The 14,113-nt window shown below is 35.2% G+C and overlaps 1 protein-coding gene across 1 annotated transcript; it reads right to left on the bottom strand.

Moving 5' to 3' along the window:
* Positions 1–8,771: 8,771 nt before the first annotated feature.
* On the bottom strand, positions 8,772–12,419 carry LOC135630995 (rho GTPase-activating protein 2-like). Its single transcript, XM_065138346.1, has 5 exons — positions 11,933–12,419; positions 10,664–10,784; positions 10,445–10,564; positions 9,691–9,921; positions 8,772–9,607 (listed from the first exon to the last, which is right to left on the bottom strand). Exons 1-5 carry the CDS (start codon positions 12,274–12,276, stop codon positions 8,966–8,968), a joined length of 1,458 nt encoding a protein of 485 aa, XP_064994418.1. The 5' UTR covers positions 12,277–12,419; the 3' UTR covers positions 8,772–8,965.
* Positions 12,420–14,113: the final 1,694 nt, after the last annotated feature.

Genomic DNA, 14,113 nt, shown 5'->3' on the forward strand with positions numbered 1-14,113 from the left:
GTCATTGCTTTCGTCTCAATCTGCTTCACTTTATGCGGTCTGGCATTTCTTCTTATAATATATATATATATATATATATATATATATATATATATATATATATATATATATATATATATATATATATATATCTCCTCTCCTTGAATGGCGCTGGTCGTGTGGGATTCAAGACATTTCTTTTTTGGTTCTACCTCAAGCTAATGTAAGCTTACGGAGAGAGATCAGATGTCGCCACGAATCCATAAACACAATCCTGGGCGGCTATATGATGCAGGACGCCAACCAGGGATATATAATTATCTCCCATTTCTATCCATCCCACATCGAGAGAGATTTGCAACAGACGGTGTGGGCCCTTCCTTCCTTATGATACATTTGACTGGTACTCATATTTTAAATCCAAGACTGGATCTTATCCTGTTAAGTTATGCCTGATAACAAATATCACAAATGATCGTATCGCTCTTCCAACAGAAACAAAAAGTTGTTGTGATGATCTTCAATCTCAGAAGAAAAATAACATTCACCAACAAACTGCTACAGAATCTCAATCTCAGCACTCGTGAGGATCTTCTTGCTTCTTCGTCATATGTTTTCTCCAAGGATTAAGAGCTTCTCTGATAGCTTGAGCTTCTTCAGAGCTCTCCCAGGCACGTTTTTCCGACTCCAGCACGGTGACCTTGTCGTCTGCCAAAAATACCGAGATGGTGCATGAAGAACAAACAATAGTGAATCTAATAACACATAAAACAAGTCAATACATGAAGAACAAACAATAGTGAATCTAATAACACATAAAACGGCATCATTTGTCATGCACAAGTCAATACATGAAGAACAAACAATAGTGAATCTAATAACACATAAAACGGCATCATTTGTCATGCACAAGTCAATACAACCACAACAACAACGGCAGCACACAAAATGTCGATACACATAATACAACAACAACAACATCAAGACCATAAAGCCCCAACTTATCATCCAAGCTTAAGTTGGCTTGAAACCATGGAGTGCGGAAAGAACAATAGATACTGTCACGATACACAGTCGAAGCTTAATCAAAGTGATCTCATGCTATTCTCCCTCGTAAATAAAGACCATTTCCATGAATATGGATTTTGGGATTTTGGATTGTCCCCAAACAATTTCCCTTCAATATTTTTGTTCACAATATCGATTTATATGTCAAAAAAAAAGAAAAAAAAAGATACCTACCAATGTTTACTAATCCGATCAAGGATCGGTACGCCGAACCATATAACTTGGTACCGATCCATATTCATCTTTTCTTGGTGCCACCAATACCTAAACTGGTATTCGACGGCGATCTTAAATCTTGACAACGACAACTTTGCATACTTAGAACAACTCATTTTGGTGACATGTACATAAATACTATTTATTCAAAGACAAACACTTGTTCATGTACCTATTTGATCTTTTCAATCGACATTGGCACTTGAAATAACAAGATGGAAGAGTATGGCTTTTGTTTGACACATGATATCATTTGAAGGGAGAAAAACCATAGCACATGACAAACAAAAAAAGAACAAAGATGATAAGTCTTATCGAGTTAAAAAAAATCTCAAAGGTGAGCAAAAATTATGGTCATGCACTAGAAAGTTTTATTTGAAAACAAGTGACACTTAAAACGGAGTGAAAAACTTTGGACAAAAAAAAGTTCGATGAGTCAAATATTCCTCTTAAAAGAGTGGAAACACAAAAAGTATGCTAAGGTTTTAGATGCAAATGAAGGCAGCTATTAGATAATAGATGCAAATGAAGCACTTTGATCAATGATCACGCTTTAACCTCTCAAAACCTAAATTAATTTGCTAGTGCCACGAGAGATGCCCTAATTTGAGCACAAAAAAAAAGCCGATGAAACAACTCAATTTTTTTGATTAGATGCTGATGCTAATACTACTACTACTCTCCGTCTACTCTCCTCAAAAGGATCGAACTTTGTTGTATTCTACTACAAAATATTCCAGCCCTAGAAATTCCAGCTTTCCCACGAAATCACAAACAATAAGCCCCCCCGGGGTGTCCAAGGAGAATAACAACAACAAAGCAACGCGCAAAGGGGCAAACAAATCCATAAATAAGAAGATTAGGGGAAGAGAAAGGAGGATGCTTTACAGAAACCGGTGTGGATCATGAATAGCTCCATCGAAGCCCCGATTAGCGCCGATACCGCCGCAATCTTCAAATACCAGTCCAGAAACTTCATCTGGAACTGCGATTTCGACGGAAGAGCAAACGGCGGTGGAGGAGACGAAGGGGGTTCGTCGTCGAGGAGGCGAAAGACCCGGCATCGCTGTGGTCACTTGTGCTTTATCGACACGGGTCGCCGGGCCTGACCCGTTCCGTGAAATCCATTTAGTAGAAAAGGAAACTTAAGTCGAATCAAATAAAAAAGGAACGCAATCGAACAGAAGAATCTTTAACAAGACTTGATTTGCTTATTAGATCCAAACTCGACGAACACAATCTAAGGTTTCTATGACTCACGGCTAATTCTCAAAGTATTGACTTTAACGCACTTCATTTTACTCTTAATTAGGCCAATTTGGGTCATTCATAACAATCCTTTGGATCGGGGTGCCACAGTTCGGGAACCATCGATATTAATTCTTTAGTTTGGGGTCTAATTTGATCAACTAGTTTCAGTTGATTAAAATAATTTTAAGATACTCCACGAAGATTAAACTCATGTTATTAGGCTTTAAATCTAAACGATTTTATCGTATTAACCACTACATCACATACTTATTTAACTTATTTAGAATCATTGATTTCGTACTAATTTTTAAGCGTTAGAACTAAACGGTATGACTTCAATTTCAATTCGATTTGGAACCACCGAACTATTAACCCGATTCAACTTTATTTACATAATCCAAATCTACAAAGACTCGTCTACGAGTAAACGATGATATGATGATTCATGGCTAACATGAAGGTGTTAAATTTAGCACACTACATTAGTTAATAATTAGGTCAATTTGGATCGATCATATTACTCGAGTAACTATGAGAAGAAATGACTAGTTGGATTTTATTGATACTTACTGAGTATGAATTTTTATACACAAAGAAGGATTCAAAAGTATGATAATTACATGATTTTTTCAATCAATAATAATATAAAATATTCACTACATTATTTCATAATGTAGGAGGTCACGTTGTTGAGATCATGATCTTCGTTATTGATAGAATCATGATAATATATTATCATAATTTTTATGATTTAGAATCATGATAACATAATATCAAAATATTAAGAGGATCATGATAATCTTATCATGATTTAATTTTTTCAATAATATCTTTTCAAATATGCTCTCGTAAGATAGTGCTCCTATCGGAGACACCAATCTTGGATCGAAGTATATGGAATTACTAGTGAGACAAAGGCTTGGTAAAAGTATCTACAAGTTGACCAGAAGATTAGATATGAGAGACATGTAGCTTACCATTTTGAACTTTGTCACGAACAAAATGAAAGTCGATAGCTATGCGCTTCATTCGAAAGTGAAATACAGAATTAGCACATAGATATGTTATCCCAATATTCTCACAATATATAGATGGAGGATTAGATATTGTGATAAATAATTCATTTAATAATAATTGAATACAATAAATATCAATAGTTGTAGAAGTAACCGCTCGATATTCAACCTCGTAGAAGATCTTGTAATATTTCTTATAACTCTTAGATATTAGATTGTGACCAAGAAATATAATATAAGTATTAATAGATGTCCTGTCATCCTTATTACCTGCCCAATCAGTATCTGAAATTATATAAAGCAATAAAGGAGAATTTTTTTAGATAAAGAAGCCATTATCAATAGTGCTCTTTAAGTATCGAAGAAGGTATTTAACATATATCCATTGGAAGTAGGCTTTTATATAAATTAAAATAATTTATTCACTTCATATGTAATATTCAAGCGAGTAAATATCAAATACCGTAGACTATCAACAACTTGACGATATTCAATGACGTCACTAAGATTAGCACTATCAAATAGAGTAAAAGGAACACTTGTAGAGATTAGTATAGTAACAATATTGGCTTCAAGCATTTTGGTACGACCAAGAAGGTCATGAATATACTTTTGTTGAGAAAGAAATAGATCATTTGCTTTGTGGATTACTTGAACACTAAGAAAATAGTTGAGAGACTCAAGATCTTTAATAGAAAACTTATTTCCAAGCTGCTGAATAAATTGATTAATTATTACTGATTTATTATCAGTAATAATTAAGTCATCTACATAAATTAATAAAAATATGATTATGCCCTCGTGAGAATAAATGGATAACAAATTATCAGATCGAGAATTATGAAATCCAACTAAGACTAGAAGTATTCTATGTTCATGATACCAAGAACGAGGAGCCTACTTGAGACCATAAAGAGCCTTCTGCAACTTATAAACATGTTGAGGAAAATTATGATCAATAAAGCTTAGAAGTTGCTTTATAAATATATCTTCGAAAATATAATCATTAAGTTGTTAAAGTCTCCAATTGTTAGACAAAGCTAGACATAAAATAATATGAATTATTATTGGCTTGGGCTAAATGTGTTATGGTACTCAAGGCTTATTAATAGACTCATTAAGGTTTCGTTTGATATGAAAAACCTATTTGCACTTTATAAGGTTTTGAGTTCCATGTACCATTCCGTAATAAAGCATTATATTCTTTAGACATTGCTACTCACTATTCGAGAATTTTTTAGATTTGATTAATAGTAGAAGGCTCATAAATATAATCTTGGGATTGTTTTATGAAAATAAAGAAATATTTATTTAGTTTAAAGACTTGATTTTAAGATCTAGTAACTATCGGATGAATTGGTATACGGTCGATGACATCTCTAAGACGTATTGGACGAGAAGAATTTAAAGTATGGGTACTGAAACCAAATCTTATTGTGAATTCTCTTTTTACATGACACTCTCGTGAGGAAACCGGATGGATGAGAAAATCTATTATTCATCATGCACTATTGAGAAAGGGCTTGGTGAAATTTGAGTAGATAAAGTGTTCGGATTGGTGGGAGGGGTTAATGTTTTAACCTAAACAAGAATGATAATATTGAGGTGGTTCATGAATTTGGGGAACTCAATAAGTTGTCGAAAGTTAGTGTAGGTAAAAGTGATTTATAAGAAAAAATAAATTATATAAAATCAACTTGATAAGAAATAAAAATTCTTTTAGTTGATGGATCAAAACATTTAAAATCATTTTGATTAGTAGAATATTTAAGAAAAATACATGATTTTGATTGGATTTCTAGTTTGTTATGGGTGAAAGGTTTTAACCATGAATAATATAGACATTAAAAAACACATAATTTACTATAGTTATGAGTGGATCTAAATAATTTTTTAAATGATAAAAATATATTTAGAATTAGAATAGGCATGTAATTACTGAGATAAGTTAATGTGACAAATGTATGATACCAAAATTAAAGAGATAAGGAAGCTTAAGTAAAGAGTATGAGACCAATATAGACGATATATTGATGACGACGTTTCATGGTTCCATTATATTCAGAAGTATGTGAGGGGTGAGAAAATAAAATATTTCATTGGTTTCAAAAAAGTTACGAAGCTTTTTAAATTCACCACTATTATCTAGATAAAATAAAATAATAGATCATTAAATTACACTTTGGAAAAATGATTAATACTTTATATTTTTGCTTCATGGGAAATAACATGTAATTTATAAAATGGTTAACAAAAATAAGATAGTAGTTAAATTCGTCATGAGCTTGGATCGGTGAATAACCCCAAATATCAGAATATATAAGTTCAAGAGACGAATTACTTTGATAGATTGTGAGAGAGGATGTAAAAAATAGAAGTTTGTGCATTTTATTACATTTGCATGAGTTACATAAAAAGAGATGGCAAGATGATGTTGATAAAGATAAATTATAAGAACGAATAATATAATTTAGAACCTTAAAAAAATGATATCCTAAGCGATTGTACCATTCTTGAAATGGAGCCTTGATAATGGCTAGAGCAAAGATGGGTTTGAATGGTGCAACAGTTGATCACTCATAAACTTCATCTCTATTCAGCCCCTCTATGAGATATGCTCCCATATTGAGATCCTTCGCAACAAATGAAGAGAGTAAGAATTCAATAGAAACATTATTAAAAGAACATAAGTTAGAAACAAATATTAAGTTCTTCTTTATATCATGAACATAAAGAATATCATAAAGTAAAAAAGATTGAGGAAGAGGAAAGATTTGTAAAACCAAGTTATTTTGAAACTTTTACCATCACCTATAATAATATCATCTGAACCATCATAATCTGAATGAAGAGACATATTATTCAAGTCAAATATGACATGATGAGAAGTCCCAGAATCAACAAGCCAGTTTGATGAAGGTTAAAAAAATTGGATAGCAAAGTGAGTACCTAGTGGTGGTAATAAAAATCAAGTAGGTAGTGCAATAGGATATATAGAATAAGATAGACATGAAGGCTCAAACAACTATGAAATAGTTGCTTACAAACGACAACATAGTCAGAAGGTGGTGACTGGTTATGAATCTTGCCTTTGTTGTTAAAATTAACTTTGTTACCAAAATTGATAGTAATATAAGCAGTATCGGAGGAAGATGATGACTCTTGTTTAAGATAAGCTTCATAGTAAAAAAACTTATCATAAAGTTTTTCAAAGAATATAGGATTATCATAAGTATAAATCACAACTAAGATATCTTTGTAATCTAAACTAAGACTATTTAATACATAAAAAATGTTCTCTTCATCATCAAATGGTGCATCAATCATAGCAAGTGCATTAAATTAAGTTTTGATTACCTACATTAGTCAAAAATAGATTTTGTACCCTTAGAAAGCTCGAAAAAAGTTTCTCGAAGTTGCATAAGAGGATCATAAGAGGGCTAAGTATGAAGTGATTTAAGGAGAGAGAGAGAGAGGTAATGAGAGCACTTATAAGAATATGATCTTCGTGGATTCAAAAAGTACACTTAAGATTAACAACTTTAAGATTTTTCTCTCTAATCATTTATGAAGCGTAAGTGATGGTGTCATCTATATAACCGATTAAAACTGATTAAGAGAAAATAAAATGAAGTATATCAAGAGATATAATTTATGGATATGAGTTTAAATTTTACTTGGACTACATTGTTAATAGAGATAAGAGTATTTTCAAGGATAAAAGAGTTAGGGATGATATGAGATAAGCCGCTAGTTGAAGAGGTATTACGGGCTGTATCAAAAAGTGGAGAAGAAAAAAACCCAAAATATCTTATAAAAGAGAGTGGTTTGTTAAAACATACAACTAAATGCTATCTTCAACCACGATAAAAGAGGAGAATAGCAGTAAAGGGTTGCAATGCTACTTTCAACCACAATGAGGAGAAGTTACAAAGCAACAATAGTAAAGTGAGAATCAAGAAAAAAAATCTCCTTAGAGCAATTATGGCTTTGAGACCATTAAAAAAAGACTAATTGAATTTTGTTGATATTAAATTTATATAGATATTACAAAGTATAATTTTTTCAATCAATAATAAATATAAAATATTCACTAAATCATTTCATAACATAGGAGATCATGTTGAGATCATGATCTTTATTATTAATAAATCATGATAATATATTATTATAATTTTTATGATTTATAATCATGAAAATATAATATCCAAATATTAAGAGGATCGTGTTAATTTTATCATAATTTAATTTTTAAATTTCAAACAAATTAAAATTGGAATGCCTATTCACAAGTACCGCACGCATGAGAGTTCAGACAACCACTGTTCATGAAGCAAACAAAACAATGCATGTTGAGATCATGATCTTTATTATTAATAAATCATGATAATATATTATTATAATTTTTATGATTTATAATCATGAAAATATAATATCCAAATATTAAGAGGATCGTGTTAATTTTATCATAATTTAATTTTTAAATTTCAAACAAATTAAAATTGGAATGCCTATTCACAAGTACCGCACGCATGAGAGTTCAGACAACCACTGTTCATGAAGCAAACAAAACAATGCATGTTGAGATCACGATCTTTATTATTAATAAATCATGATAATATATTATTATAATTTTTATGATTTATAATCATGAAAATATAATATCCAAATATTAAGAGGATCGTGTTAATTTTATCATAATTTAATTTTTAAATTTCAAACAAATTAAAATTGGAATGCCTATTCACAAGTACCGCACGCATGAGAGTTCAGACAACCACTGTTCATGAAGCAAACAAAACAATGCATGTTGAGATCATGATCTTTATTATTAATAAATCATGATAATATATTATTATAATTTTTATGATTTATAATCATGAAAATATAATATCCAAATATTAAGAGGATCGTGTTAATTTTATCATAATTTAATTTTTAAATTTCAAACAAATTAAAATTGGAATGCCTATTCACAAGTACCGCACGCATGAGAGTTCAGACAACCACTGTTCATGAAGCAAACAAAACAATGCATGTTGAGATCATGATCTTTATTATTAATAAATCATGATAATATATTATTATAATTTTTATGATTTATAATCATGAAAATATAATATCCAAATATTAAGAGGATCGTGTTAATTTTATCATAATTTAATTTTTAAATTTCAAACAAATTAAAATTGGAATGCCTATTCACAAGTACCGCACGCATGAGAGTTCAGACAACCACTGTTCATGAAGCAAACAAAACAATGCATGAACAAGTCATTCACGGTCTCATACAAACAAGCCACCCTCAACCCCATGTTGATGAAGACCCCAACGACAACACAACAATCCAATCCAGTCCTTCACATACAAAATACAAGTGAGCTAAACAAAACCCACACGATCAGAGCGTGGTAAGGAAGCAATCTAGCTGTTGACTATGATATCCACTGGGAGTCAACCATCACCACTTCACTGCTTTCATGTCGCTTCGACGGATCCTTCACTCCGGCCTCTGCATCCGAGTCACCTTCGTTGTCTGTGATGGAGCTATCTTCTTTTCTTTCAATCGATGAGAGACAAGTTTCAATATTAACAACATCGGAATGACAAGTTTGTATCTCTGCTTGACCACCGGATGACATATCCATGCTAATGCTATCTTCTCCTTGATTTCCATCCTCGGACTTCCATTCCAGTTGCCTCAGGAAGCATACTTCGATATCGGTCAACGAGTCGTCTTCATCCTCAGTGAAATGACCACTGAAACGCTGGCTACAGGTGCGACTACCCGAGATGCATCTTGTGGAGTCACTCAAGCTCGGTTCCACCACCAGCTGACTGTAGGCTTCTGGTTCATTGTCTGATGTGATCTCGCTCGATTCGTCTTCGCTCATGTCTACATCTTTCTGGCTATTGTAATCATCGTCTCCCCGGTTGTGGGATGAAGGAGAACATGAGAAGTCCGAATACCCGCTCATGGCTGCCTCTTCACGTTCCCTCAGCGTTTTCAGGATTAGGGTCTTGAGTAAGTTCATGACTTGAACAGCATGCATAAGAGCTGTTAAAGGATCCGACATCTGGTAGGAAGGAAGGCCGTAAGTATCACAAATGCTCGAAGACCGATAGATGGGGGAAGCTCGGCCTGGAATGATGTCGGTACCTGAGTCATGTTTGGAGCAAATACCATGGCGATATTTCTTGCATTCATCTTGTTTAGTTCTTCTTCTTCAACAACATCAGCCATGAGCTCAACGGCCCAGTTGAGAAGCGAAGCCGGGGTCGGTGGAAGCAGCTTCACGAGCTGCACCGATTCCTCCTCGGTGATGCACTGAAGAACTTGTTCAGGTGAAAGGCTATCCAGCACACCCTCCGGAAGTTCTCTGAACCATGCCTGACCAGAATAATATCACTGCATAAGCTTCTTTCTTCATCTCTTAATGCACAAGATATGATCTTTATGAAGTTTTCACATTGGACTGCAAGTCAATTTCAGCGATCATTCCATCCAAATTCCACTAATCAATGAAGTAGCAAGAACTTTCAAACTCTAAAGCATGTTCGATGCTAATAACAATATTTCTTATACCATCCATTATCGAGAAAAGCAGTCCTTTCTTGAAATGTCACAGAGAATATAGTTCAATTTAAATCTAAGAAAGGTCGACAACAACCGCCTTTCCACCCTATCAAAAGTTCTAGGTGGTAAATTGAACCTTATTTCCGCACTATACATAACGATTAATATCTTAGTAATTAATTGCATTATGAGGGTGCCAAAAGCTGGTTGATCTTTGACAAAATTTAGAATGAAACTAGAATTAATCATTTATTTCAGTGCAAAAGGTGTTAAAGATAACCGGGATTCTAGCAAACCAGTGATCACAAGATTAAGTTGGCCAAACAGTGGATCTCACCTTAATCAGGCTGGCCAAGCAGTGCACATCAATGTCCTCTGGCACAGTGCCCTTGTTTAGTTGCTCCCTGACATGCTCCTCTTGGCTGTTCTCCGGATTTATGCGAAATATTCCTTCAGCCTGCAATGCAATCCACACCCAAATCAAGAAATCTTTGTTCTTGATAACTGACATTTGAGTACCTAATAAGCTCATGCTTGCTGGATTAGGCAAGCTTACCTTAAGACCTCCTTGTGAGTACAACCTCTCCTGCATTAGCAGGAGAATCGTGGGAACGCTGTTGCCCTTGGAGTCATAACCACACTGCATCGATTCAGCTGAGACGCCAAAGACACTGGCACTGCACAATAAATGCAAAGCAAAATGGTCAGCATAAACAGTAGTAACTCATGAGGCATTTGTCACCTATGGTAGAGTAGTCTCTGAAGGATAATTCCGAGATGCTTAATCTGTAGAGTTACTAGATTTAGGCCACCACCAGAGATTATCCTAGGACAGAAACATCACTCTAAACACTGCAGTAACAGTATCATTACGAGCAAACGGGGAGTCTGTACGAAAAGTTGCTTCCTCGCTTGATGGTTGACAACAGCTGCCATGCTCTGAATGAAAGTACCTCAAAATGCAGCATGGCTTTTTTGTCCTCTTTCTTTCTCTTTTTCATGTTCCTACTTTTTAATTCAGCAATCTAAAGAATGAGGTCTCAATAATTAAACAATTGAGGTTTTTGGTGCAGCAAAATGAATCACGCACTACATCAGAAGACTTCATTAGATTAGCTGACATCTTTGTACAAGTTCATCCAGGGTTTGCAGCAATTTCTAAAGCCCACCTAAAGCAGAACCAGAAACTTAAAACTATTTTATACTCAAATTGCACTTTCAAACAAGAGGAGAGTATATAAATGTGACCAAACTAAAATTGTACTTTTAAAGAAACAGGAGGAGAGTATATCACGAAACTGAGAATAATTTGTGATTTCAAACAGGAGCAAAGTGAAACTTAACCAAAAAAAAAAACCCTAATATTTCTTACTGAAGTAGCTTTTGCAAGTCAGGGGTATCCATGAGATGGATTCTTCCACTTCTCAGAAACACATGTTTTTAGAGTTAAAACTACCTTCCCATCTTAACAAAGGGCTGCGGAAGTAATTCACCCTCCTTACAAGCCAAGGAGCGACAGATCCAGTAAAAAAGAGTTCTTGCATGCGTTTACGAGCTGAATCCTCTAAGACTACTGATTTCCCAAATTTTATGGCAGATTAAGTGGAATCCGAAACAAAATCATCCCAAAGTGAAGTCTTTTGCCTTTTTCCCCCCCTCAACAAGTAATAATCCACCAATTTCTTTGCTTCGCCATCCAAAAGACTCAATTTTTCACTTGCTTTTGACAAATAGAAGCCAAAACCAATGCAAAATCGAATCGATTGATCTCCCAACTCAACGTGAGAGAGGAGACAGAGGGAGGGAGAGAAGAAAGAAGGTGGACCTCGCACTGGGCACGCGGCCGGGGACCTCCAACTCGAACTCGACGGGGAGGCCGAGGAACCCATTGAAGCGATCGAAGGTGACGTGCGCGACGTGGCGGACATCGGTCGGCCACCCGATCTCCATGTGCTGCAGCGCAGGTATGACCTCGTCGTCGGCATCCCGCTCCATCCGGCACGAGGACACCATGGACCGCCGGATTGCCGCCAGGAGCAGCGCCAGAACAGAAATCTGCTGCTGCTTCCGTCGCTCCTCCTCCTTCTCCTTAGCCCGCTTCCCTTCCTCCTCCTCCCCTCTCCTTCCCCTGCATCCACCGGCCGACGACACCAACACCACTCCCGTCATCTCTTTCCACGCACACACACTCCTCGAGCCGAGCTCGTTTGTACTACTGAATCTTAAGAACCTCTAGATCGCATCTAGCAATAGATCCGGAGCATCCACCAGCCTGTAGATCTGGAGAGCATCTAGAGGAAGAAGGGATCAAAATATGTGGGGATTTGGGGTTTGGGGCTCATAAATCCAAAGCTGGAGTTTTGTGTGAACTCCAGCCATCCATTAAATATTGAATTGAAGTTGGTATGTGTGTGTGTGAGAGAGAGAGAGAGATTTAAAAGGAGAAGGGCGGAGTTCAAACGGCCACCACATTCAAATTCTAACGCCAGCCTTCTCCTACTTTTTTATTGCTGAGAACCCGAGACTGCCCCTCGAAATGGCTTAAATATCAAAAATGCCTCCCCATCCCCTCTTTGTTTTGTTTTGTTTTATTTTCTTTTTATTTCAAAAAATAAATATATATTCTAAATTATATCAGTAAAAAAAGAACTCTCTGCATTATAAAAATAGAGCATTTTATGATAAAAATAAAAATAATACAAAAATTGATATTTTTGATACATTATTTCACTTTGTTATAATTACTAAATGCTTAATACTTTACCTTTTTCTCATAGAAAAGAAAACTCTTTTAATTTGAAGAGGATGAACTATAGATAGCGTCATAATAGTATTAAGGCTTGGATTATTTTTCGATGTCATTAGCTTCTGGGATTATTGATTACACCATAAAAAATCTTTATTGTAGCAGTAGAGCATGTCATGAATTTAAAATTTTCATGTCTGCCAACTTTATTTTAATTTAAAAATATATAATAAGAATATTCTTTAAAACTTTTTAGATTTGTGGTTATGTAATAAAAAAATTCTCTCATTCTTTTCGTGAAAGCATTTAAATTCGTCTTTCTGGAGTCACATCTGCACCCAAAGTTCAGGTGCTATTTTATTGTGTGCTGAAGAAGAAGAAGAAGAAGAAGAAATAGCAGCTGCTGCTTCCTCCGTCAAATGGTCCCCTTCCGATTCTGCATCACGGCGCCTGCATCCGCGCCCGTGAGCTCTCAACCCCATTTCATCGACTCCCCGTGAGTCGGTGGTGTTCCATCTGATGCAGAAGAGCTCAGTACGGATTACGATCCATATTTTGAACGCCGATCGAGCAGCTTCTCGTGACTCTCACTGCATGCATTCTAATATGCATTTATATGATCAGGCAATCCACATACATTGCTCCTGCAGAACTCAAGAGACGCACGGCTTTTAAAGCGCCCGTCTTCGTACAGGCGGCCGTCTGATGAAGGCGGGGACGAGGGTGAGCCGTCCGTTTTACTCCTTTGACCACGGTCATAGGAGACCATGTCAGCCCGTTAAATGTGGTGCTCTTTTACTCTCATCAATGCGGAACTTAGAGAAGACCACTCGTTTCGATTCTCGTGCCGCATTCCTTCCTACGGGGAATTGCATGCATTTTGTTTGTTGGGTTGCGAACGGATTTTATATATATATATATATATATATATAATACACAAATTGGATTACCGTCCCACCCATGTCCCTTTTGCTGTTGTCTTTGCAACAGAAGTATGCACGTAGAAGGCTTTCGATTATGATAAGTACCATTAAATATGTTATGGATCTATCAAGTTATTATTTGAGTTTCATAAACTTCTATCAATCCCTAAAGATGTTATTAGGAGAATTTATAGATTTTATAAAACATTCTGACTTGATCGACTCGGAATCATGATAAACGCAAAGGAGCAATAAAATATACGACGTACGAGTGGGTCATAAGGGGCTAATTATAAATTATATTTTGTAATCAACTATCTTTAGCATCATGATTTTT

The sequence above is a fragment of the Musa acuminata genome, chromosome BXJ3-2 (genome assembly GCF_036884655.1).
Source record: "Musa acuminata AAA Group cultivar baxijiao chromosome BXJ3-2, Cavendish_Baxijiao_AAA, whole genome shotgun sequence".
In the NCBI taxonomy this organism is placed as follows: domain Eukaryota; kingdom Viridiplantae; phylum Streptophyta; class Magnoliopsida; order Zingiberales; family Musaceae; genus Musa; species Musa acuminata.

What these genes read in the sequence shown, in the direction of transcription:
- LOC135630995 (XM_065138346.1), bottom strand. Translation starts at nt 12,276, where the DNA reads ATGACGGGAGTGGTGTTGGTGTCGTCGGCCGGTGGATGCAGGGGAAGG. An exon ending in GGCCGCGTGCCCAGTGCGAG is followed by an intron (nt 10,785 to 11,932) that starts GTCCACCTTCTT and finishes TTTATTGTGCAG; the next exon opens with TGCCAGTGTCTTTGGCGTCT. An exon ending in GCTTGGCCAGCCTGATTAAG is followed by an intron (nt 9,922 to 10,444) that starts GTGAGATCCACT and finishes TATTCTGGTCAG; the next exon opens with GCATGGTTCAGAGAACTTCC.